The following is a 27718-nucleotide window of genomic DNA, read 5'->3' as shown; positions in this document are numbered from 1 at the left end:
GGAGAGAGCCAAAGCATAAGAGACTGTTAAAAACTGAGAACAAACTGAGGGTTGATGGGGGGTAGGCGGGAGGGGAGGGTGGGTGATGGGTATTGAGGAGGGCACCTTTTGGGATGAGCACTGGGTGTTGTATGGCAACCAATTTGACAATAAATTTCATATATTAAAAAAATAATAATAAAAAAATAAAAAAATAAAAAAATTAGTGGATCCTTGATGATGTTGTGGTAGGAAGAATAATGTCTCCTCAAAGATGTCTACATATTGGAACCTGTGACTATGTTACCTTATATGGCAAAAGGAACTTTGCAGATGTGATTAAATTAAGGATATTGAGATAGGGAGATTATACTAGACTGGCTGAGTAGACCCAATGTAATCACAAGGGTCCTGATACGGGGGGGGGGGGGTGCAGAAGAGCCACATAAGATATGATGACAGAATCAGACATCAGAGTGATGTGGGCTATGAGCCAAGGAATGCAGGTAGCCTCTAGAAGCTGGAAAAAGGAAATGGATTCTCTGCTACAGCATCCAGGGTAACATAGCTCTGTCAACCCATTTTAGACTTCTGACCCCCCAGAACTGTTAAGATAATAAAAGTGTCTTATTTTAAGCCATTGAGTTTTCAATAATTTGTTACAGCAGCAGTAGGAAACTAATACAATATCGTTATTATTTTCAAAGAATAGAAATTTTTTATATTTACCCAGATATTTACCATTTTTCTATTGCTTCTTCATTCTTGAATTCCAGATTTCCCTCTGGTATCATTTCCCTCTAGGCTGTCGAACTTACTTTAGCATTTTTTTAGAGCATGTCTTTTGGCAACAAATTCTCTTGGTTTTCCCTCATCGAGGAACATCTTTATTTTCATCTCCACACTCTATTCCTGAACTGTAACTATGCATTGACAATTCTTTCCTTTAAACACATCAACCATGTTATTCCACTATCTTCTGACCTTCACTGTTTGTGATAAGAAAACCACAGTCTTTCAAATTGTTCCCCTATAAGTAATGTGTTATTTTCCTCTAGCAATTTTCAAGGTTTTTTTTCTTTACTTTTGGTTTCCAGCAGTTTGATAAGATGTATCTAAGCATAGTTTTCTTTGAGTTTATCCTGCTTGGGATTTATTGACCTTCTTGCATCTGTAAATTTATGACTTTCAAAGCATCTGGGAAGTTTTTGACAATTATATCCTCAAATAATTTTTCTATTCTAGGAAAGGAAGGCTGAAAAGAACAGGAAATGCTACCCTTTCCCAGCACCATTTCACAGAGCAAGAGTGTCACTCGGGGGAAAAAAAAAAAGTACCTGCCTTCTGCTCTGGTGCATCGGTTGAAGAGTTTGTCCCAAGAAGAAAGGCAGGGCACAAGGATGAAGAATGCTGAAGCTCTGCCTGAATGCTCTGTCTGCCTGAAAGGGCTGAAATAATCCAGAAATGGTAGTAGAAAATTCCATGCATTTTGACAGACACTGTCAAAAAACAATGGAGATCTTGGTGCAGAATAATTAAGAGGAAGCTAATACCACTAATACAAGAAAAATGTCAGAACAATCACAAGTTTCCTAGAGAGAACCAGGGAGACAACCAGTAAGAGCCCTCTTGAGATCATATAAAATTGTGGTGGTCAGGAAGATTGTGGTATATGCTAGGCTGTATCCCCTTGGGAAAATTAGAGAAAGACATGCAACAGGCTTGAACGGATTCCCCAAGCCATATAGAGACCCATAAACACAGGGCATAAAGCCTCACTGGCACAAAGAACTTAAACACAACCTCTGACCAAACACTGACTAAATCATAAGCTACTCTGACCCAGGGACAAATCCTAGAAAACCAAGATTAAAAATAAAATCACAGTCATCCTTGGCAGTCTGGAAAAATGTGTGAATGTCTATAGTCTTTCAGGAGCAATCAGAAAAAAAACCTCCAAGCTACTACTCCCTGGCTGAATGGGAGAGAGGCAAAATATGTAAATTCACTGAAATGTGAGAGCAGCTACACAGATATATAATGGTAAAGGGTAAATATCTAGGGGCGCCTGGGTCACTCAGTTGGTTAAGCGTCCAACTTCAGCTCAGGTCATGATCTCGTGGTTCATGTGTTCAAGCCCTGCATCAGGCTCTGTGCTGACAGCTCAGAGCCTGGAGCCTGTTTCAGATTCTGTGTCTCCCTCTCTCTCTCTCTGCCTCTCCCCTGCTTGCACTCTGTCTCTATCTGTCTCAAAAATAAATAAACATTTAAAAAGGGTAAATATCTAATTGGCTAAGGGAACTTAAGCACAACCTTTGTCCAATAAGTGACTTATGCTAACCCACGGGCAAAACCTAAGTAGCCAAGCTCAAAGATAAAAACAAGGGAAAAAGATATGAGCTGGGACATCAGAGATGCACATTATGAGTGTGGAGGAAGTAAACTTCACAGAATTAGTCCTACTAAGTCAACGAATAAACAAATAACTGATAAAATAATAACAATGACCACTGAGAAGAGCATCAGTATGCAGGGTTGCTATATTACCTAAAATGTCCAGCTCTCAACAAAATATTAAAATACATATATAGTATATAGTTGTAACTATATAGGTAAACATAAAAGACAGTATAAATGTATTTTTGTAACTATTTTTTTCTATTTGATTTGAAAGACAACTTCATAAAGCAATATGAATAAATCTATGTTGATGTACATACAATGTATAGAGATATGATTTGTATGACAATAATAGTGCAAAAGAGTGGTTAGGAATGGAACTATTAGGAGAAAAGATTTTAAATTAAGCTGGTATTGATGTCAACTTGATTTTTATAAATTAAGTTGTTCATTGTAATTTCCAGGACAACTACTAACAGAATATCTTTTTTTTTTTAAGTTTACTTATTTATTTTGAGAGAGAGAGAGAGAAGAGCAGAGAGAAAGGAAGAAAGAGAATCCCTATCAGGCTTCACATGCAGAGCTGGACATAGGGCTTGATCTCACAAACTACAAGATGATTACCTGAGCCGAAATCGAGTTGGAGGCCTAACTGACTGGGCCACCCAGGAGAATTTATTTTAAAATATAGTAAAAGAAATGGCAGGGGAATGAAAATGGCACACTAGAAAATGCCTATTTGACATAAAAGAAGGTAACAATGGGGGAATAGGGGAACAAAAAAGACATAAGACATATAGAAACAAATAGCAAAATGGCAGATTATACCTTATCAGTGATTGCATTAAATATAAATGTATTAAACACTCCAATCTGAAAGTGGAGATTGCAGAATACATTTTAAAAGTATGATCCAACCATACGTTGTATACAAAATACATGCAGATTCAAAGACACAAATAGGTTGAATATCAAAGGATAGAAAAAGTTATACATGTAAACAGTAACCAGAAGGGACCTGGAATGGTTGTATTAATACCAGAAAAATTAGGCCTTAAGATACACATTGTTATTAAAAACTAAGAAGGGTCATTTATAATGATGAAAATGTCAGTCCATCAAGAATATATGACAATTATAAATATAAATATGTGGACCTAATGACAAAGCCCCATAGTACATGAAGCAAAACCAGACAGAATTGAAGGGAAACAAAAATATATACAAGGAATAACAATAATATATAATATATGCCAATTTATAAGTATTACTCTGAGAGCTTAATCATTTAATTATCACAGCAATTCTATAAAATAGGTTTTGTTATTTCCATTTGAAATATAGGGAAAACGAGGAGGAGAAATGAAAAGATTTGCCTAAGATCATGTAGCTATTAAGTGAAAAGACCAGGATTTGAAGTCATGCTGTCTGATGGCTTGTCCAATAGGATTAGTGTCCTTATAAGAAGAAATACCAGAGAGCTCACTCTTTCTCTAGGTTCACACATCAAGGAAAGGTCATGTGAAGTCATAGCAAGAAGGTGACTGTCTACAAGCCAGGAAGAGATCTGTCACAGAAACCAAATTTACCAGCACCTAATCTTGGACTTCTCAGTCTCCAAGACTGTTGGAAAATAAGTTTCTGTTGTTTAAAACACCCAGTCTGTGGTATTTTGTTCTAGCAGCCCAAGCAGACTAATACAAGGACATTATGCTAAATTAAATAAGCCAGTCACAAAAGGACAAACATTGCATGATCCCACTTATAAAGTAGTCAAATTCATAGAGACAGAAAGTAAAATGGTGGTTGCCAGGGGCTGAGGGAGGGAATAATGGGGAATTATTATTTAATAGGTACAGAATTTCAGTTTGGGAAGATGGAAAGACTTCTGGAGATGGATAGTGGTGGCAGTTACACAACAAAGGGAATGTACTTAATGTCAATGAATTGTACACTTAAAAATGGTGAAGATGGTAAATGTTTGGTGTACTTTGCCACATTGTTTAAAAGGGAAGAAAAAGAATATATAGAGATATGTGTTGTAATATTTTCTTAAAATTTTTAAAGTTTATTTCTGAGAGACAGAGAGAGAGCAAGAGCAGGGGAGGGGCAGGGAGAAAGGGAGACAGAGAATCCAAAGCAGGATCCAGGCTATGAGCTGTCAGCACAGAGTCTGACACGGGGATCATGACCTGAGCCAAAGTCGGAAATTTAACCAACTGAGCCACCCAGAAGCCCCTTGATATGTGTTGTAATGCTGATGGGAAGCCATATCCTCAGTTTCAATTCTGCACTCCTCTCTGCCAAAGTCCCACTTGTGTTGAGTTTTCTTAGCATTATGTCCTCAGTTTTTCAGTCTGTATCCCCTACTGGGGCCACCTGACTCACTCTCTGGCTTTAGTTATCATCTAAAATACCTATCTTTGGTCAGACCTTTATTCTGAGCTCTAGATCCATACTCATCAAATAAACACTGAGCATCTCCACTTGAAAGTCCAATAAGCACCTCAAATTCATATAGTTTAAACCAGATTCATTCCATTCCCCTCTCAAATATGATCCTTTAGGTTTGAAACATAAAAATGAAGAGAAATATTAACACCCTTCCTGCTTCATCCTCTGCTCCAGATTGCAATCTCTCCCCTACGCTACAATGCCTTAAGGGTCAATCAGAACTGGGCCTTTTTTCCAAGAAGAACTGCATTTCATCTTCAAAAAGTGATGTTAAACTATTCCTCATATGTACATGATCCAGCAAGGCCACTGTACCCAAAACCTTAAGCCAACCCCTGAGCCCTGAGTCTGCTAAAACAGCACTAGAGTAAGAATCAGGACTTTGGGCCACATTGGAACCCAGAATTAGCTTATAATACCACTTAACTCCCCCAAATATCTAGGAGTGTCATCCACTTCTATCCTACTCTCAACACTGCCCTTAGAACTGGGCGTGAGGGGCCCTATCTAAATCCCATGTTTTGAAGAGTCCTGCATCTCTCTCTCTCTCTCTCTCTCTCTCTCTCTCTCTCTCTCTCTGTCACACACACACACACACACACACACACACACACACACACACAGAATAACACAAAGGACACAGGATCTCGTGCTCATTGTTGGCACAGTGCAACTTATAACCCTAAACATATGCACTTTGGCTAGTACTGTTCAGGCTCCAGGAAAGTACTTCTCCACACCTGTTCCCCTCTATCCTCTAAACAAAAGGCAACTGTGTCCAAATGTCATGAAGATTTGTAGACCATGCCACTGCTGACCTAAGAGGCAGACATTATTTCAGAAGGCAGGGAAGATTCAAGCAGTGGAAGCACTTATGGAAGAGAAGAAACAAGCTAACTTGTCAAAGCCTTCTTAGATACATGAATACAACAGGTTTCTGCTTAACAAACTATCATTTCCCAATAGTGTCCATTTTCTTGCTTATCTTTAATTTCCAGTCTGTGGCTCCAGAAGTAATAAAAAATCAGTGCAATATTTGCAACAGTTGCATATAGAGGTTAAAGAACATTTCACATTAAACAACACCTATTACTCTTGATTTTAGGATGGCTAGATTAGATAAATGATAGATAGATAGATAGATAGATAGATAGATAATAGATGATGATGATGATGATAGATAGATAGATAGATAGATAGATGTAACATATGTAAAGCATTGTCACAGATTGGATGTTCCAGGAGTCATTTTCTGAGACAAAGATGAGAGAATTGAAGATTTACTGGGGAGTGCTCCTGGCATCAACACTTATGGAAGGAAAAGGAATAAAGAAGCAGGAATTGGAAAAGGGAGAAATCAAATTTTAGTGTGCTCTCAATGGAAGGACTCAGCATACTTTGAAGGGAATTCTGAAGACAAAATGAAACTCCAAAACTATCTCAGTTAGGGGCAAGAGGGCCAGGCCTTTATACACAGCATCAGTGAGTCATTGGATGTGGGTCACCCTGACAATGGGATGTAATCTTGAACAAGATAACTCTCAGCTAACGTAATCCCTGAAGGCAACTAAGGGCTCTCTGATGGCAGAATTCCTAACAACTGAAGTAATAAGGCCTTTATTGCTAAAGGGAGCTCTGGGAAAGGCATTACAATGTCCACCACAGTCCACACCTTGTGCCTCCCAGATCCATTTCATATAAGTTCTGGGATCAACTCTTCCAGGAGTCTGGTGGACCTCTCTTCCTAGGAGAAACATTGGACAAACTACAACCTTCGGTACTGTAGCTGGTCTCAAAGCTGCAAATAATCATCTCCCACTTCAACTAACAGTTATAGATCCCCATCAGTCTTAGGGTCTTGGTAGTTTGCCTGGTAGTGTGACTCAGACCCTCCTTCCTGGTCACCACGGCTTTCTTAGGTTGGAGTTGCTATACTTGCTGATACCCACAAGCCAAGCCCACCAACCTATAAACAATGCTTGGGTTTTTCTTTCCTAGTCAGCTTGTCAAAAGACATTTCCCAAGGGGACACTGGTGTAAGGTGAATTAATGATGATAATGCAACAGTGGTAGCTATCATGGCGGATATGCTCTAGCTAATTGTGCAGGTGCATGTGTCCTCCAGCCCTGCTTATGCTTAATCCCGCGTGTAAAACTTCCATCTGGTTGCTGGGCCTGCCCACCCTTATACCTTGGTGTATCTGACAGAATTCAGTTCATGATGGGCAGTTCTGGCTACATGGTCACTTGATGTCCTATGGCCAAGCTTTCCATCTCTATCAGGATGCAGTAGCATGTGAGGAGCTATTTTCAAAAGATATATATAATTCTCCACTGCAAATGGCATTGGTTTGCTCCAGACCCTAAATTCTGGACCAAGCTCTGACTTTCCCATTGGGGTTTATCAAAAACTCCAGATAGCATCTTTTGCCAACACAGATACCTCGAATGCCATAAGGTCTGTCTGTTGTATAGACCAAGTGCCAAGACTACTTGGTACCAAAGTTTGGACCTGCTTAGGACCTTCTCTTGCTCTAGGCTCCACTCGAAGCTGGCAGCTTTTTGTGTCACCCAGTATATGGGTAGAAACAGTAATTCCAGGTGTGAAATATGGTATTTCCAGAACCCAAAGAAGCCTACCAGGCATTGAGTTTCCTTCTTTGTGGGGAAGGTGAAAATGCAATAATTTGTCTTTTAATTTAGAGGCGATCCCCTGGCATGTTCCCCAAATCATTCAACCTCTAAAACCTGCACTTAACGTAGCCAGCCCATGGATCTTTGTAGGGTTTATCCCTCATCATGTGGAGTACATGTGTCTTACCAAGGCTTGTAATGTGCTAACCATTTCTTACTCATTTTGGTCCCATTAGCATGATGTCATCAACATAGCGGTTTAGTATTATATTCAGATGGTCCAGCTATCTTCAGTCTATAATATGACAGAGGACAGGAGAGTTGGTAGGCCTTTGAGGAAAAACTGTACGTGTATACTGTTGTCTTTTCTACATGAATGTGAACTTTTTCTGATGTTTTATTCTGATCGGGACAGAAAACTACATTTTCCAAATCAATAACTAATTACTAAGTATCTAAGCTCATGTTATTCTGCTCTAGCAAATATATTATATCTGACATGGTAGCTGCACTTGTACCACTACATGGTTGAGTCTGCAATAGTCTACCATCGTCTACCAGGCTCTGCCCACATTTTGCAGGGGCCCAAAATGGTGCATTAAATGTAGATATGATGGGGACCACATTCCAGCATTCTTTAGGTCTTTAACAGTGGCACTAACTTCTGCCATCCTCCCCAAGATGCTATATGTCTTTGTTTATTATCTTGGCCAAGGAAGGTGAGGGCAGTCTCAGAAACTTCACTTTTCATCTACAAACAGGTCTGACTCCACAGGCCAAGAAACAAATGTAAGGTTTATACCAACTACCAAAATTTCTATTCCAATTATATATTCAGAGACCAGGAAAATAACCATCAGGTAGGTTTGTGGACCCAGTGGAGCCACTCCAAATTCAACATAGGCCAGGAGTCCATTTAATACCAGGCTCCCATCTGCCCTTATTCTAAGAAGGAGAACATGTTGACATTTTAGGTCTCTGGGTAAATCAACTCATAACTACCGTCCAAAAGTCCTCAAAATGTTTGAGTATTCCTCTTTTCCCTGCATACAGCTACATGCATAAATGGAAGGACTGGAGAAATAATTACTAATGTTGTAGGGTTCTTCTTCCTCTGCACCCAGCCTCTCCTTCAAACAATGCACTCTGGATCAAAAATTGAGTTAGGGTCAGAAGCTGAGCAGGGAACTGTGACTTTTTATCTAGGCACTGTCCCTCAGACTTCTGAACCATCTTTGATGATTGCTCACATTCGGTACAGATTATTGGCTGCTTATTTTCCCCAGGGCACTGTTGTTCTATTAATCATCTCCACAGATCTCTGCAGATCAGGCCTCCCTGCCTATCACTCTGATTTTGCAGCACATTATGGTATTTGCATTGACCCGACTTCTGATGGTTATGTGCAGTCATCCTGCCTCTATTGGTTCAGAGGCATCACCAATTCTTTTTTCTTTTTTTTAATGTTTATTTTATTTACTTTGAGAGAGAGAGAGCATGCATGTATGAACAGGGTGGGGGACAGAGAGAGAGAGAGAGGGATACAGAGAATCCCAAGCAGGGTCCACGCTGTCAGTGTAGAGCCTGACTCGGGACTCAATCCCACGAACTGCGAGATCATGACCTGAACCAAAACGAGGAGTTGGACACTCAACCGACTGAGCCACCCAAGTGCCCTGAACTATCACCATTTCTATCAGTGTTCTTCATCCTGTAACATCCTCTCCTATTCTGAGCCTTGGCCTCCAGAGGCAAGCCGCCCCTGAACTTAGTGATGCTGCTGCTCCTTTCACCAGTGCATTCCTTATAGCTCCAGCAAATAGTGTGTCCTTTGGATCCTCCTGAAGAACATACTCCTCCAGAGGGTTTTCAGAACATACATGATATATTTATTCTATCATCCCCACTTCTTTGAGACTTTAACCCTTTCCCTGCCATCTGCTATGACAACTCTGGCATTTAAACCTCACTTAATTCTTTTTTTCCATACTTTGAGACGCCATTCTACTAGTGAGTTCACAGATCTCCTGGGGTCTTTCCCAGGGTGTTAAATACTGCATCTTGGGAGATGACTCTCAATACAATTAATTTTTCCCTTATTCAATTTTATATTCCATCTCCCTTGATCAAGGCCCTCAGAATTTAGTCCCGTGATTCCCCCTCAGCACTTGCTAGTACATGCTGGCTAAGTCCTATAGCTTCTTCTTGGGGTATCCCCTTTCCTTCCTTCTTCTTAGGCCCAGCACATCCCCAGGGAGGTTATGCTGTGACTTAATCCTATACATAGGCCCAGTGGCCAGGATGAGAAGTGGGGCAGGTTCTGAAGGAAACACACATTACCTTAGAGGAGAAAGGACACTGCATTTTCAAACAAAGTGAAGTACTAGCCCTAAATAGGAAGGAGTGGGATACTTCTGAATGCTCAAGGTGTCCAGGGAAATCTGAGAATACAAGATTTTTAGGAATATCAATCCATAAGTCCCCATCCCACGTGTCAGGGTCCCATTCCTTCCTAACCAGAATAGCAGACTTGTCTTGGTTGGGATTCTAACTTTCTTGCTTTCAATAAGTCCTGGGCCTGGTCCTACGATCTCTCTACCCTCTACCTAGAAAAGAAGAGGGCCTCTTTATAGGTTATGAATGAAACTTTCTGGCTTTCACATATAGCATTTAATTGCTGATTAATTTAATTTGGCTCTTCATTATTTTTTTTCTAGAAGTCAAGCATAGAAATAGTTACACAATTTTCTGGCATTCTTTATATCTAATATTTCCCACATATTTCTCAAAAGTCTGCTACATAGAACCAGCTAATGCATCTCCTTCCACCAGTGCCATCCCAGTTCACCATCACTGAAAGCTCTGACAATTCCTCTGCCACATGTTTCAGATGCCTATCTACTCCACCTACCATCAGTGATGGGGTCCTCCTTGCCAGATGGGCAGCAGGTGATTCATCTCCAAAGTTTCATCACAGTGTTTGCCTTCCTGAACTACTGCTTATATCAACTGTTGTAGGTTGGCTTCCTGGAGAGCAGACTCAGAGTTCAGCATGAAGGGCTTTTATTAGGAATTGCTCTTGAGATCAAAATCTGTAGAAGGGAAAAGAAGGAAGCAGGATTGGACAGAAGGAGAAGTTTAGCTGTCCCATTTGGGGCAAGAAGGCCATGTCAATCAGCCATTGGATGAAAGTACCCCCAGGAAGAGGGCATGACCTTGGGGGAGGTGACTTCCCAGCTGAGGCAATTCCTGAAAAGGGATGACAGCTGAGGGCTGTCTGCTGGCAGCACTCCTAGCAACTAAATAACCTCTTTATTCCTGAAGGAGGATTTAGGGCAACAGACTGCAGAATCTACCACAAATGTGACATCATTTTTTCCACTGGAAACTTAGTGGCCATTGAATAATAGAATTGAGAACAGTTTTACTTTTAAAATGATTAACAAGATTTAAATTTTCAAACATTTACACTTACATTTACAGCTTTATTCAAATATTTATTCAAAAATTTAATTTATACCTTCCAAATATCTAGACATCAATATGTGAACCTCTATTTATAATTTTGCCCTAGTTCCCTGATATACTATTGACAGGTCTGCTTAGTCCAAATCCATCCATTTCCTCTTGGCAAGTTATGCAAAAATTTGTGGTGTATATAAAAATCAGAAAATACAGATGAGCAAAAAAGAGATAAAATTGCCCATTAATCTAACACCCATAGAACACTATTAACACTCTCAGTATACACCAAAGTTTATACAGGAGATAATTTAGATATATACTTTTACTTTATAAAAAGTATAGCATGTGTTTTTGCAGCCTATTTTTCCCACTTAAGATTAATGCTGAGTTTTTTCCAAGTAAATAAGTCTGGATGCCCATCACAATTTTCAGTAGCTGCAAGATGTTTCTATGTGTAGGCACACCCTAATTTGTTTAGCCAATTGCCTATTTTGAGACACTTGGGTCATTCACAATTTTTCACTCTTCAAAACAGTATGAAGATACACAGCTTTGCACAAGCCAATTATTTGATCATCTTCTATAGATAAATTTCTACAAGTGGAATTACTGGGTCAAAGATCATGTGTATCTTAAAGACTTCTGAAACATGTATCCAGATGGATCTTTGTACCAATGTATGCTCCCACCAGCCCAGTTTGAGAGTGCCCCTCCCACCACACCCTCACCACAATCTGGAGTGGGAGAAAGGTGGATATTCTTCAGTATTGATATCAACACCACTCTCAGTGTTTCCATAAAGGCCCTGCCTCAATCAAACTTCTAAAAGAAATCTAATAGAAGCACTAAACATTGTTATTTCTTCTATTATATTTTATTATTTCAAAATAATAACTAATGTATTTACCTTACACAGACACCAGAGTTAGTCAACAAAGAGAATGTTTTCCTATTAAATACCACCAGGACCCTAAAATAAAATTGTCCCTCTATGTATGCCCTCAAGCTAAGTTCCATCATTTCTTTGTTCAAAGAGTGTATCACTTCCTTCCTCCCCTTGCTATTCCCATGGCCAGTAGTGAAGTCTCACACTTTTAACATCTCATACCTGGACCATGGCAGTAACTTCCTAACTGGTGTTCCAATCTCCAGTGGCCACTCTTGTCCCCACCCCAACTCTGACCCATCCTGCACACAGATCAGCTACATTCTTTTCCTTTAATTGCTCATTCCTTTGGTCACAAAAGGTTGTAGGGTCACCCAGGGGTGGATGGAGTAACATTAAGACAACTCAGTTTAGCAGTCAGGGATCCTCCATGAAAGGGCTCACCCAAATTGATGGATTACATTTCCCATACTCCCCTCCCCACACGTGGAACTCCAGGCAGGCCAGCCTCCTCTATGGAGCAGGATTTCCACCTCCATGCATTTCTTCCCACCACTCATCCCTCCTCCAAATGCTCTCCCACCCCATTTTTATCCTATCCTTCAAGCCCAGCTTCATTAAGTGTCCCCCTCCTCTGTAAAATTTTCTCTGACCACTGTTGCCTGCAGAAGTATCTGCACTGTTTGGCCATGATCAGAGGCTCATGGTTTTGTAGTATATTTTTGTTTCCATACATCTTGCCTTTCCAAATAGATCATAAACCCAAGGACAAAGATGTGTCTCTTTTTTTCTGCTTATAACACACAACTTTATTGATGACATAAAAATAAAGCCTCAAATGTATAAACATAAGTCCACACAAAGGACCAAAAATTACCTTACTTATGAAAAATCAGGTCAGTTTCTGTTCATGAAGCATACTAAAAATATCTTGATCCAGACAAGGTAATAATCAACACATGTATTTTCAATACAAGTTTGAATTCGTTTGGTGTTCATAAAGTGATCCAGCTATAGACCATCATAAGTAACATCAGTTTCAAAGTTATAATGCAATTTACAATGTGCATTACCTCCAGGCAGCAAAACCAAAATATTACTCAGATTTGTTTGGAAACATATAACTAATCAGAGTTTATTTAATAATAGCTCAACTCTTTCTTTCACCTCAGGGTCACTGTATTCTGCTGCTAAGACTCGAAGTTTCTTGGCACATGCTTTAGGTCGTTGGAATATGAAATAAAGGGAATTTTTACTGAACTTGTCCTGGGTAAATACTTTTGCTCTTCTTTTAAAATGGTAATTTATATTTTCAAATAGTGAAAGAGCATTAAGAATATTCTCTTTTGTCTCTTTCTTGTTAAAGATATTAATCAGTGATGTTGGTGCATTGGCAATGAGTAAGTCTTTTGTCATAGATGGATTTTTAGAGAAATTCAAAAGCATTCCCAAAATATGGTCTTTGGTTTCTCCACTTCCCACAGTTAACAAACGAAGAAATTCTGAAATATAATTTGTAACCATATGCTGATATTCACTAATAACAGTCAAATGCTTTATCAACCTTAGTCCAGCCAGCTGCACATTTGAATTCAAGGGATAGGTCACTGTGTCTTCACATACTTGGTTTAAGTATGTTTTCACCTTCCTATGATTTTCAGCAGCCACTGAGATGTTATTCAGTGCATTTAAAGCCTTCTGCCTAACACTGGGATAGGGATTATTGAGCAAGCTTTCAATAATTGATATTCTACCTGCATTACGAATGACTTCATGGGAAAATGGATAATCAGGACTGTTATATAGAGCATTATTGGCTATTTCATGAATAGAAGGATCTTCAGTCATCTCAATCATGCAAATAAGTTTTTCAAGCTCTCGTGGATCCATATTAGCTTCGCGTTTACAGCGACAGGTCCAGGGATGAGTTTTCTCCTCACACCTTATCTTTCTGATTTCATCTTCAGGTGGGAAGCAGGACTCATTTTGGTATGGAAATTTCATTTCCGTCCAGATCATGGCTCCCGCCCATGACCCCATTCCTGCCCCAGGGACCATGGATGGATATGTGCCTCTTGACTCAATTGACTTTTTGGCTTTAGTCTTAAGTGCAGATTTGTCCTCACTTCTGTTTTCATTACCATGCCAGAACCAAGACCTTACATCAATTCCACCAGAAGCCTCAAGGTTATCCTTGGCACTGGCCTTATAGACATCTCTCTCACTCCGGGATCTGAACTCATTACTCTTCTCAGTATCAGCCCAAAACAAGGACCTTAAACTGATTTCCTCAATATCAGGGCTGGACACTCTACTTAGCTCATCCTCATCTACATCCTCAGTCAAAGACCAGGACCCCATGCAAGCCTCTTCCTCACCCCCAAGCCTAGACCCTGTAGTGGCTGCATCTCCATCCCAGAGCCAAGATTCCTTCCTGGCCTCTGCCCCAGCCCCAGCTCCCACACAGGAATCCACATGAGCTGCCTCTTCAGATCTGGTCCAGGACTCAATATTGGCCTCTTCTTCAACCCTTGATCTGGATTCAATACTGGCCTCATTTTTACCTCCAAGTTTGGACGCAATACCAGCAGCCTCTTGCCTTCTCCTGAACCAGGACCCTGTAGAAATCTCACCTCTAGTCCCAAACCAGGATCTTTCATTGGCCTCCATCTCAGCACTGACCTGTGGTCTTCCACTGGCCTGGTCATCAGCCCTAGCCCAGGACCCTCCACTTGCCTGGTCCTCAGGCCCCAGCCTAGATCCTCTACTGGCCTCATTACCATGCCTCAACCCAGGGCAAGATTTTCCACTAGCCTGATCCCCAGTGCCAGCCTGGGAGACTTCCCCACTGGCCAGGTCCTCAAATCCAGGTTTGGAACAGCTATCAGCCTGATCCCCAGCCCCAGCCCAGGACCTTCCACTGGCCTGACTCTCAGTGCCAGCCCAGGGCCCACCACTAGATTGGTCTGCAGACCCTGTATTAGACCCTTCAACAATCTGGTCCTTAGCACCAGACCAGGACCCTCCTCCACTGGCATCCTCAAATCCAGGTTTGGGACAGCTACTAGCCATATCTCCAGCCACAACCCAAGACCCTCCACTGACCCGACTCCCTGTATCAGCCCAGGACCCACCACTGGATGGGTTCGTAGGCCCTAGTCTAGATCTTCCAACAGCCTGGCCACCAGCCCCACCCCAGGACCCTCTTGCATTAGCATGACTCCCACTGCAAGCACAGAACCATCCATTGGACTGGTCTTTAGGCCTTGGCCTGGATTCTTCACTGGCCTGGTCCCCAGTGCCAGCCCAGGAATCTCCAAATGACTGGTCCCTGGGACCTAGCCTAGACCCTCTACCAGCCTGGCCCCCATTGTCAGCCCAAGACCCTCTTCCACTTGTCTGCTCTTCAAATCTAGGCTTTGCCCCACCACCAGCCTGATCCCCAGGTGCAGCCCAGGACCCTCCATTGCCCTGGTCCACAGCTTCAACCAAGAACCCTCCACTGGCTTGGACCTCAGAGTCAGCCCAGGACCTTCTGCTGGACTGGTCCTCAGGCCCCAACCTTGGCCCTCCACCAGCCTGGCCAACAGCCCTAGCCAAAGACTCTTCTTCATTTACCAGATCCTCAAATCTAGGCTTGGACTCACCACCAGACTGATCACCAGTCCCAGCCCAGGAATTCCCACTGGCCTGGTCCACAGTCCCAACCAAGAATCCTCCGATGACCTGACTGCCAGTGCTAGCCCAGGACCCATTACTCAACTGGTCCACAAACCCTGGCCTAGACCCTTTGTTGGCCTGTTCCCCAGCCCTAGCCCAGGACCCACCCCCAGACTGGTCCACAGGCCTCATTTTGGCCCCTCCACTGGCTTGGTCTGCAGTGTCAGCCCAGGACTTTCTACCAGACTGATCCTCAGGCCTGAGCCTAGACCCTCCACTGGACTGGCCACCAGCCACAGACCAGGACATATTTCCACTGGCTTGATCCTCAAATCTAGGCTTGGATCCAGCAGACAGATCACTATTCCCAATCCAGTACCCTCCACTAGCTTGGTCCATATCCTCAGCCCAGTACCCAATGCTAGCCACATTCCCAGCCCAAGACCCTCCATTAGCCTGAATCCTAGCCCCATCCTGGGACCTTCCACTGTCCTGTTCCTCGGCTCTAGTCCAGGACCCTCCAATGGCATCTTTCCCAGCCCAGGACACCCCACTGGCCTGACTTCCAGCCCAGGGCTCACCAATAGCCTGGTTCCCAGTACTAGCCCAAGATCCCACACTGGTCTGGTTCTCAACCCCAATCCAAGACCCTCCAATGGCTATGTCCCCAACCTCTGACAAAGAACCCCCACTGGCCTTGTTCCCAGCCCAGGACTCTTCACTGGCCTGGCTCCCACCCCAGAGCCTCCCACAAGCCTGGTCCCCAGCTGCAGTCCAGGAAGGAAAACCAGCTTCATTGTCAGCCTTAGCCCCAGCCCAGGACTTAATATCAGACTTATCACTAGCCCCAGTCCAGGATTCAACACTGGCTTCATTCTCATCATCAGCCCAGGACATGCTATTCTCCCAGTATCCATCCCTGGCCTGAAACCTAAATTTTATCCATCGCTCAGAAGCAATCCAATCCTCAATACCAATCCCATTCCAGTAATAGTCATGGACCCTAGGCTGAATTTTTCTGCAGGCCTGAGTGCCTGTCCCACCGCCACTCTCAGAAGTGAGCATGGCTTCAGTCTTAGGTTTTACATAGCCCTCATCTTCTGTGACTTTTGCCTCAGACTTGGGTATAGCCTTGTCCTTTGCTCCAGGCAAGACCTTATTCTGGGAATGGGCCACAGACTGAGGCTGGCCAGAGCCCATCATATGTGCCCCAGCCTCTACCTTAGACTCAGCATTGGTATTTCCCCTGACCTTACTCCTGGCACCAAGCAAGGCCTCACCCTGAGAACTGGCCACAGCTTGGGGTGAAAGAGAGCCTCGTCTATCTTGCCCAGCCCCTGCCTTAAATACCACATTGGGATTGTCCCTGACCTTATTTCTGGCACCAGACAAGGATTCACCTTGAGAATTAGACTTGGCTTGGGGTTGGGCAGTGTCTATTATATCTGTTTGAGGCTGAGCAGAACACATTGTATCTGGCCCAGTGCCTGCCTTAGACATAGCACTGGGATTGCCCTGGATCTTACTCCTAGCACCAGGCAAGGTTTCACCTTGGGAATCAGACACAGCCTGAAGCTGGGTAAAGCTTGTTGTATCTGCTCTGACCTCTACCTTAGACACAACATTGGGATTGCCTCTGACCTTATTCTTGACACTAAGCAAGGCTTCACCTTGGGAATTGGCCACAGCCTGGGACCAAGCACAGCCCATTGTTTCTGGCCTAATCCCTGCTTTAGACACAGAACTAAGATTGCCCCAGACCTTATTCTTAGTGCAAGTTGGAGCTTCACCCTGGGAATTGGTCACGGCTTGGGTCTGGGAAGAGCCTGTTGTATCTGCCCTGACCTCTGCCTTACACACAGTGTTGATATTGACCCTGACCTTGTTCTTAATATCAGACAAGGCTTCACCCTGGGTATTGGCCACCACGTGGGGCCAGGCAGAACCTGTTATATCTGCAGTGGCCTCTGCCTTAGATACAGCATTGGGATTGCCCTTGTCCTTATTCTTAGTACCAGACCAGGCTTCATCCTGGGAATTAGTCACAGCTTGGGGCCAGGCAGGGGCCACTATATCTTGCTCAGTGCCTGATTTAGACAGAGCACTCAGATTGCCTTGGACCTTACTCCTGGCACCAGAAAAGGCTTCACGTTGGGAATCAGACTCAGCCTGGGGCTGGGCAAAGCTTGTTATATCTGCTCTGGCCTCTACCTTAGACATGGCATTGGGATTGCTGCTGACCTTATTCTTCATACCAGGCAAAGCCTCACACTGAGAATCAGCCATAGCCTGGGGCTGGGCAGAGCCCACTGTATCTGGCCCAGTCTCAGCTTTAGACAAAGCACTGGGATTGCCCTTGACCTTATGCTTGATACCAGGCAAGGCCTCACACTGGGAATTGGCCACAGCATGGAGCTGAGCAGAGCCCACTGTATCTGACCCAGCCCCTGTCTTAGACCCAGCATTGGAATTTCCTCTGACCTTGTTCTTAGTACCAGGCAAGACTTCACCCTGGGAATTGGCCACAATCTGAGGCTCGGCAGAACCCACTATATGTGACCCATTCTCTGCTTTAGACACAGCACTGGGATTTCCCCTGACCTTATTCTTAGGACCAGACAAGCCTTCACCCTGGGAATTGGCCACAGCCTGGAGCTGGGCAGAGCCCACTGTATCTGACCCAGCCCCTGTCTTAGACCCAGCATTGGAATTTCCCCTAACCTTGTTCTTAGTACCAGGCAAGACTTCACCCTGGAAATTGGCCACAATCTGAGATTGGGAAGGACCCACTATATCTGGCCCAGTCCCTGCTTTAGACACAGCATTGGGATTGATCCTGACCTTGTTCTTAGTACCAGGCAGGTACACTAGGTTTTCACACTGGGAATTGGCCACAGTGAGGCACTGGGCAGAGCTTGTTGTATCTGCTAGAGGTTGGGCACAGCCCATTGCATCTGCCCTAGCCTCTGCCTTAGACACAGCACCGGGATTGACCCTGACCTTGTTCTTAGTACCAGACAAGGCTTCAACCTGGGCATTGTACACAGCCTGGAGCTGGGCAGAGCCCACTGTATCTGGCCCAGTGCCTGATTTAGACACAGCATTGGAATTGCCCTTGGCTTTGTTCTTAGTACCAAACAAGACTTCACCTTGGGAATTGGTTACAACCTGAGATTGGGCACAGTCCACTGCATCTGGCCCAGCCCCTGTCTTAGACACACCACTGGATTTGCACCTAGCCTTATTCTTGATACCAGGAAAGGTTTCACCCTGGGAATTGGCCACGGCCTGGAGCTGGGCAGAACCCACTGTATCTGGCCCAGCCCCTGTCTTAGACACAGCATTGGACTTGCCCTTGACCTTATTCTTAGTGCTGGGCAAGGTTTCATCTTGGATATTAGATACCTCAGGCTGGGCAGAGCCTATTGCACCTGGCCCAGCTGCTGTCTTAGACACAGCATTGGGATTGCCCCTAACCTTATTCTTAGTACCAGACAAGACTTCACCATGGGAATTGGCCACAGCCTGGGGCTGGGCAGAGTCTGTTTTATCTGTTTCAGGCTTGGCAGAACATATTGAATCTGGCCCGGTTGCTGCTTTAAACATAGCACTGGGATTGCCCCTGACTTTATTCTTAGTATTAGGTGAGGCATCATCCTGGAAATTGGCCATACCATGGAGCTGGGCAGAGCCCATTGTATTTGGCCCAGCCCCTGACATAGATATAGCATTGGAATTGTCCCAGATCTTATTCTTGGCACCAGGCAAGGCCTCACCCGGGGAATTTGCCATAGTCTGAGGCTGACCACAGGCCCTCAGGTCTGCCTTAGTCCCTGACCTAGAAATGGCATTAGGATCATCCCTGCCATCAGGTAAAGCATCAGCTTGGATCTTGACGCCAATCTGAGGCTGCACACAGGTTTTCATTTCTATCCCCACCTCTGCTTTACACTTGCTTTTGGCTTTTCCCCTAGCCTTACCTCTAGTACCAGGTAAAACCTCAACCTGGCTCTTGTTAGAAGCCTGAGACTGTGCCTTTGTGTCTGTCCCACCCCCTTCCTTAGACATGGTGTTGACATTGCTTTTAGCCTTAATCCTGCCATCAGGCAAGGCATCAACCTGGACATTGGCCATAGGATGAGGCTGTGTATAGAGCTCAATGTCTGTCCCAGCCCCCATCTTAGACATGGTATTGGGATTGTCTCTGATCTTAACCCTGGCATCAAGCAAGGCCTCAGCCTGGGAATTGGTCCTCAAGTTTGCCCTGACCCCTGTTTTAGACACAGCATTGGAATTGCCTCTACCTTTAACTCTGGCATCAGGCATAGGCTCAACCTGAGCACTGGCTATAGCCTGAGGTTGAGCAGCAGCCCTCATGTCACCTCCAGTCATTGTCTTAGATGTGACATTGGTATTTCCTCTGTCATCATCCCTGGCCCCAAACATTGCTTCAGCCTGTTTCTTGGCCACAGTCTGAGGTTGTGTTGAAACTCTCATATCTTCCCCTGCCCCTGCCTTACACACAGCATTGGTATTACCCCCGGCATCAAACTTTACCCCAAGCATAGCCTCAGCCTGGGTCTTGGCTACAATCTGAGGCTGAGCACAAGCCCTCATGTCTGCCCTAGACTCTGCCTGAGACACTGTTTTGTGATTCCCGTTGGCCTCCACGCCAGCACCAGGCATGTTGTCAACCTGGATCTTGGCCACAGCCTGAGATGGTACACAGGACTTCATGTCCACTCCAGCTTCTTTCCTGGACATGGTACTAAGATTTCCCTTAGCATCAACTATGTGACCAGGCCTGGCCTCAGACTGAGTCTTGACCATATTCACAGTCTCATCCAGGGCTCTTGCCTTGGTTTCAGCCATAATTCCAGTTTTATTTATGGCACCCATCTTGGCTGCTTCCCTGGTCACTCCCAAGGCCTCATTCTGTGTCACCATTACTTTGTTCGTGTCTTTTTCAGCCAGTAAACAAGCTTCCACTTTTGTCTGGGTCATTATTTGCTTCTTGGTTTCTGCCCTGGCAACCAGTGCCCAAGCTTTAGCCTTGGTCTGGGTCACAGCCTCCTTCTTGACTACTCTCCCAGCCTCAGAGTCAGTTTGGGTCACTGCCTCTTTCATGGCTACTTCCCCAGTTTTGAGCTGGGCCACATTCAGAGTCACTGCCTCTATCATGCCCACTGTTGTGGACACTGTTTTGGCCTCAGACTGGTTCTCTGCCTCTACCTCAGCCATTGTCTTGGCCTGAGAGTTCGCCTTAGCAATGGTGGTAGTCTCTACTTCAACCCCAATCCTACCTCCTGCTCTGGTTTCTGCTCCAGTCTTGGCCATGGGTCTAGTCTCAGTCTCTGTTCCAGCCATGGCTTCACTCATGGCCAAGGTCTGGTTCTGTACCCCAACCACAGTCTCCATCTTGACTCTGGACCCATTTCTGGAAAGTTTCCTCACTCCCTGGGCTCTTCCTTTGGTTAATTTGTGAATGCAGTAGCAGGTACCAGCCCAGATCACCAATCCTGCAGTCACCCAACCCACTTCCTGAATGCGACCCATGTAATCACTCCTACTGAAGGCACGAACAAGATACGGGGAGCTCAATCAGGATGGGGAAAGAGGGTAGTAGGTCTGGGTGTAGGCCTGTGAGGGCGCTGGTCTTCAGCCACTTAGAGGCCACTACAGCTGCCACTGGAGGTGGACCTAGAAGTGGAGGAAGGAAATGGACTAAAATTTCTCTTCTAATTTCGTGCATCATACAGATAGATATACAGAAGGACAGAAAAGTGTAGAAATGATGTCCTTGGTGGGAGAAGAGGATGATGAGCAAACTCTCTCTCCATCCCTTTTATTTTCTCCCCTCCCCATTTTCCCCAGTGCCCAACAACTTTCCCCTAAGGTACATCCATACACATTTCCTTACACCAAATGAATAATGAAAAAGATATTGGAGTCTGGTGCTGACTATGAATGGGGGAGACTGAGAAGCCCTCAGACCTTGATTTTTACTAGACCTACTCTTGTCACCACTCCCAGAGGTCCCCACCCTCATACCAACCTGTAATGATCAAGGCAGTTCCCTCCTCTTTCCTTCTTTTGATTGGTGATATACCCTAAAGTAGATCTATAAACTTATGAGATCTGTGGACCTAGAGACAGACAGACAGACGGAGGGACAGATGGGACTGGAGATTTTGTTCTTAATGTGACAGGCACATTATCAAACTATGTTTCTATCTTGCTCAGTTTACCCAACTTTCTGTACCAAAATAAAGGTAAGAGTGTGGGGTAAGTGACAGAGATTGTAGGAAAGGTGGCTGGGAAAGGGAGAGGCTAAGGATCCTCCAGACTGCACACTGACCCTACTAGATGCACACTGATCTCCACCAACCCACCCTTGAGATCTACAGGTATTCCCCATCCTCTTACCAGTCTATACCGATCAGAGGCAATTTCCTCCTTGTTTCTTTGCTTCCAGTAATCTCAAGCCCTACAGCAGACCTGCAGGCAGATCTATGGACAAGTAAACAAACAGGAGGTAATAGACACTAAGTCCTCATAGAACACACAAGTGCCCTAATCACTGACCCCAGTACTTGCCTTGCCAGAGCCCATGTCCAGTTTGCTAATGTGTTAAATCTTGTGATCCCTCCTCTTGTCTTCTCAGTCACACTCCAGCCCACCCCTATCCCAATATTACTCCTGTTTCCAGGACAGAAATCACCAAGGGATTGGCAACACTGTGGAAATCTGACAGAGTGTGGGAGAGGCAGAAATACCCTCCACTAAGACCCTCTCAAGTCTTGGCCACCTTCTGTGCTCACCCTCTTGTTATCCCAAGGCACTGCTCACCTTCACACCAACCTTCATGGTTCCAAGCCAGTCTCCCCCTTTCCCTTGCTTCCAATGGTAAACAGCCCTACTGTGGGCCTATGGGAAGACCTAGGAACAAACAGAGAAGGAGGGGAAGGTTAACTGTTGAGTGCTTGTTACATCCCAATATCTAAAACAGGGGTCCCAGTACCTTCTGTGCTAGATCTAGAAACCCATTCTCTGAAAAGCAGAGCCTGGGGCTTCCCCAGCACTGAAATGGGCAGGGTGTAAAAGGGAGGCAGAAAAAATAAAAGGGAAGAGACAAAGGGAAATTATTTTAAAACCACCTGTAAGATTCTAGGGTTTCTCCCAAAAGTCCATCATTTCTTTCACCAAGGTGGTCAGACAGGGGAATCTGGAAAACTGGAAAATGGAGAAAGAGATGGAAGCCCCCAGATCCCTTACTCCAGAATCATACATAGCAGACTGACACCTACTTCTCCTTAAATACATCTCTAGAAGTCTCCAGCAGAACAGACAAGGAGTGAGGGAAGGTTTTTTTCTTTTGTAAAATTGCTATGCCTCTTGGCAAAGGCTATCTCAAAATATAATAATAATGTTTTTTGATATAATTTGCATTTTCTCAATATTATCTGGAGTGCAAATTAAAGCATCCGTAGAAAAGTTTGCGGTCTTTACTGGTCTTCAACATACAATTTAAGTTAAAAATCCGAAGCTTGGTAAGTAAACGCAGTTTAGGGAAAGTCCCCTAGTTAGCCCCACCTTATATCTCAACCAGACAGCGGTGCCTAAGTTCCTGCCATAGAGAATGCACACAGAACTTCAACTGTCCATAGGCAGTGCCTGTGCTCACACTAACCTCCACAGATCCCGTGCAGTTTTCTTCTCTCTTTCTTCCCTTGCCTCGCCACAGAACAGTGCCACACCGATCTACTGTTCATCAGACAGAAAAGAGGAAACGCGCTGAGTGCTTGGACCAGCACCCAGGACACAGATCCTAATACTCACCTTTCTGAATTCAGGATCCCTGTTATCAAATGTCCCTTCCCGCATTCCAAAACGCCATCCCCACCAACCCCACCGTCCAGTCACCAAGGCCCACCATTTTCTTTAAATTTTTTTTTCAACGTTTTTTTTAATTTATTTTTTGGGGGACAGAGAGAGACAGAGCATGAACGGGGGAGGTGCAGAGAGAGAGGGAGACACAGAATCGGAAACAGGCTCCAGGCTCCGAGCCATCAGCCCAGAGCCCGACGCGGGGCTCGAACTCACGGACCGCGAGATCGTGACCTGGCTGAAGTCGGACGCTTAACCGACTGCGCTACCCAGGCGCCCCTTTTTTTTTTAATTTTTTTTTCAACGTTTTTTTATTTATTTTTTGGGGGACAGAGAGAGATAGAGCATGAACGGGGGAGGTGCAGAGAGAGAGGGAGACACAGAATCGGAAACAGGCTCCAGGCTCCGAGCCATCAGCCCAGAGCCTGACGCGGGGCTCGAACTCACGGACCGCGAAGGCCCACCATTTTCTGTGTAAATGCCACGGCGACATGTCCCTTCCAATGAAAGGAGCAGGAATCTGGACGGAAGTGTGAGGTCAGCGATTAGAATCAGAGAGGATGGGACATCTCAATCTCTGCATTTCCCTTTCGAGACACTCCTCCCCGCCACCCCACCCCCTGCCAACTATCCGCCTTGTCATAGCCCAAGATTCCCCAGCACAGACGTAGGCAGGGGGAGGGGACTCGGGAGAATCACAGCGAAGGCTCCTGGAACTTGGACCCGCTTTGTCCGGTATCCATGAACCAGCTACCGGGGTTGGTGGGCGGCTGCCCCCCTGGCCTCAGCGCGCGGGCCCCAGAGCCCTTACCTGCTCCGCTTTCCTCGGACCCAGTGCCAGCCCGCCAGGCGCAAGGCAGCGGGGAGCTGATACCTAGAAGGGAGTGACGACTGCACGGAAAGCTGCGTCGCTCTGCAGCTCCAGGTCATGTGAGGGCCTCGCGTCACCAAGCTCTCTCCCCTCCCACCCCACCCCCTCTGGACAGCCGGGAGTTTTGCAGGACCCTACACCCCACCTCATGGTGCACCAACTCCCCTTCCACCCGTCATTGCGATGGGCCTCAGCGTGCACCGCCCAGTCACTCAGCTCTGTCCTCTCCAATCTGAGTAGCCTCTCTGCCTTGAGGTTGTGGTTTGCCCTTCTAGGGTTACTGGGGAGGGTCTGCATCTCACCCTCCCCCAGGCCTTTGCTCTAGTCTTTTCTCTGGATTCTTAGAGGAATCCTCTGTTTCTGCCTTAGACTATAAGACCAACAGTCCCCATGGGGTACAGTGATGCACCAAAATGGGCTAGGGAAAGGATGTCAGGAAAGGAGGCAGAGAATGCATTTAGAAAGGACGCTTAACATTTTTTATGTTCTTTTTTTTTTTTTAATTTTAACATTGCACTCATTGTTTTTGTAATCGGGAAATGCAGTCAAGCCATTTTCATTTGACATTTAAATTTTAGCTCGCAAAAATAACAAAACACATTATTCTGTGCCACATTAGTTGCTATGAACTATATCAGTTTTCAAAACATATTAGTAATTACTGACATTTTATATACAAATGTCAAACAAAACCACGGTTTCAATGTCATCTATAATCTATGGGAAAACGTTCAGTTTTCTAAAAGTGTCAATTTCCCACAAGTGATTTACAACCTTTTGAGGTTCTGACTGAAATGAACTATGATCTCGTTTCAGGTGTCTGGGAACTTCCTCATAGATGACTCCTGGATGATTGAATGAAGACCCAACTCCTGATGAACCCAGTGCCTGAAAACTGGTGACTTCCTAGATTAACCTGTTTTCCATTTTCAGGGCTTTATTTGGATTTTACACAAGCATGTGATCAAATCAGTCTCCTCACACCCTGGACAGGACCAACTATTATCCCACTGATGGCAATGAGGCTTAGCAGGTGGAATGTTCATTTAATCACGACATTGGTGAGATATCTCCAAGATCTGTTGTTCATGTACTATATGTCACCCTAGCAGCAGCTTGTGTTCAGCACCTTCCAGTGTAGAAAGTGGTGAGGGTCTGTAAATGAAATCTTTGTCATTTTTCCCTCACAAAAAGCACAGTTTACAGGATCTCAAGCAGTCACCAGAAGAAAGAGGCCTTTTCACTCGCTGCCTTCTGTAACAATTTCACTGTACCACCCATACAAGCCCCTCAGAATAATACCAGAACTCAGGGACAAAGTATGCAGAAATTAGTCCCCATTCAGCTGTCCCAGCTAGGGAATCATACTCTAAATATGGACCCTTAGGCAGCCTCTTTCTTTGAATGCTGAAATATGACACTCTAGCAGGAAGCTCTCCCTACAAGGGGCCTCTGTGTGGGGGAGGCCCCTCTAGGAAGCAAGCCAAGGAGCCCAGAGTGCTCTAGAACCTTGATATGACTTCTCAGAACTCAATTGCTCATGACTAACTTATAGTCTCCATTAAATTGAAAGATTCATAAGTTGATTACATAAACATTTAATATTTTATTAAAGTAAAATACAAACCCCACAAGCATAGGATGACAAATGGCTAATTTGTGATAATCTAAAAACTTACAAATCATTAGTAAAATGAGAACTCAATAGAAAAATGAACCAAAGACATGAACAGATTTGTTCTCAGAAAAGAAATACAAATAACTGATAAATATATGAAAAGATGCTCAATTTGAAAGAAATGCAAATCCAAACAACTGTGTCTTACGTGTTTCAGCTAGAAGTTTGTCAAAATATAGAAATTTGATAATGTTGTCGATTGGTTTGTGGGGAAATGGGCACTCCCACACTGTTGGGCCACATATTGTGATGCAAACTTTCTTCAGAGAGCAATTTGACAAAATCTATTAAATGATAAATACAATATCCCATAAATTCTTTGACCCAGCAATGCTTTTACTAGGAATTTAACCAGCCCATATACCTACAAAGTTTCACAAAGCAATGTATATGTATTGTATATATGTATTATAAATACATTTTATATATGTAATGTATAAACATTGTATTATGTATTATATATACATTGTATATATGTATTGTATATACATTGTATTTATATATATGTGTGTGTCTGTGTGTATATATATATATACACATATATATATGTATATCTAGTAAAGAATATCTATTGGATATCTATTGCAGTACCTATAAAGGTTAAAAAAGCTGAAGAAACATACAATGTCCATCAATAAGGAAAAAATTAAATACATCATGTTAAATTTATACGATATGGGGACGCCTGGGTGGCTTAGTCAGTTAAGCATCTGACTCTTGATTTCTTGATTTTGGCTCAGGTCGTGATCTCACAGTTTGTGAGTTTGAGCCCCATGTCAGGCTCAGCACTGACAGTGTGGGGCCTGCTTAAGATACTATTCCTCCCTCTCCCTCTGTCCCTCCTCTGTGCTTTTTCTCTCTCCCCTCTCCTTCTCTCACACACACACAAAAAATAATAAATAAACTTTACAAAAATTGTACAATATGGCTAATAAAAAGATTTAGTTGTGTGTATTCTGATGTAAATATACTTAGGGTATCTTATTATTTGCTGTTTCTTTTCTGTAATTACATGCAAATTCCACAAGAATATATTCTGGTATAAGAGTCAAACCCAGAAAAACACTAGTATCACTTTAAATCCAGTGTCTTCACCCAAAGTGCAGTTACCTCCCCAATGTTATAAATTTGCTGTGTTAACTGCTGGTGGGAATGCAAACTGGTGCAGCCACTCTGGAAAACAGTATGGAGATTCCTCAAAAAATTAAAAATAGAACTACCCTATGACCCAGCAATGGCACTACTAGGTATTTATCCAAGGGATACAGGTATGCTGTTTCAAAGGGACACATGCACCCCCATGTTTATAGCAGCACTATCAACAATAGCCAAAGTATGGAAAGAGCACAAATGTCCATTGACCAACGAATGGATAAAGAAGATGTAGTATATATATATATATATATATATATATATATATACACACACAATGGAGTATTACTTGGCAATCAAAAAGAATGAAATCTTGGCATTTGTAACTACATGGATGGAACTCGAGTGTATTATGCTAAACAAAATTAGTCAGAGAAAGACAAATATATGACTTCACCCATATGAGGACTTTAAGATACAAAACAGATGAACATAAGGAAAGGGAAGCAAAAATAATATAAAAACAGGGAGGGGGACAAAACATAAGAGACTCTTAAATATGGAGAACAGAGGGTTGCTGGAGGGGTTGTGAGAGGGGGGATGGGTAAGGGGCATTAAGGAATCTACTCCTGAAATCATTATTGCACTATGTGCTAACTACCTTGGATGTAAATTTTAAAAAATAAATTAAATTTAAAAAATGCTGTGTTAA

At 43.9% G+C, this 27718-nt stretch overlaps 1 protein-coding gene across 14 annotated transcripts in view; it reads right to left on the bottom strand.

Moving 5' to 3' along the window:
- Positions 1 to 24297, bottom strand: part of ARMCX4 (armadillo repeat containing X-linked 4) — a 36715-nt gene extending 12418 nt beyond the window's left edge. For 3 of the 14 annotated variants that reach the window (XR_002152670.2, XR_002152665.2, XR_891378.3), the window contains exons 1-5: positions 24177 to 24297; positions 23169 to 23242; positions 22328 to 22417; positions 21905 to 21988; positions 10379 to 10559 (exon numbers count right to left, since the gene is read on the bottom strand). Coding sequence is in view for 10 of the 14 variants with exons in the window: in XM_045050480.1 (XP_044906415.1) it covers positions 12947 to 21034 (8088 nt within the window). In the remaining 4 variants the exon portion in view is untranslated. Of the gene's footprint in view, positions 1 to 9047; positions 9909 to 10378; positions 10560 to 12595; positions 21179 to 21533; positions 21625 to 21904; positions 21989 to 22327; positions 22418 to 22635; positions 22712 to 23168; positions 23243 to 23816; positions 23886 to 24176 lie in introns of those variants that run through there. The other 11 variants (XM_045050480.1, XR_002152668.3, XM_019824077.3 and 8 more) reach the window with 11 other exon arrangements.
- Between the last annotated feature and the right edge of the window lie 3421 nt (positions 24298 to 27718).

The sequence above is a fragment of the Felis catus genome, chromosome X (genome assembly GCF_018350175.1).
Source record: "Felis catus isolate Fca126 chromosome X, F.catus_Fca126_mat1.0, whole genome shotgun sequence".
Taxonomy (NCBI): Eukaryota; Metazoa; Chordata; class Mammalia; order Carnivora; family Felidae; genus Felis; species Felis catus.
This window is presented reverse-complemented; position numbering and strand designations above follow the sequence as displayed.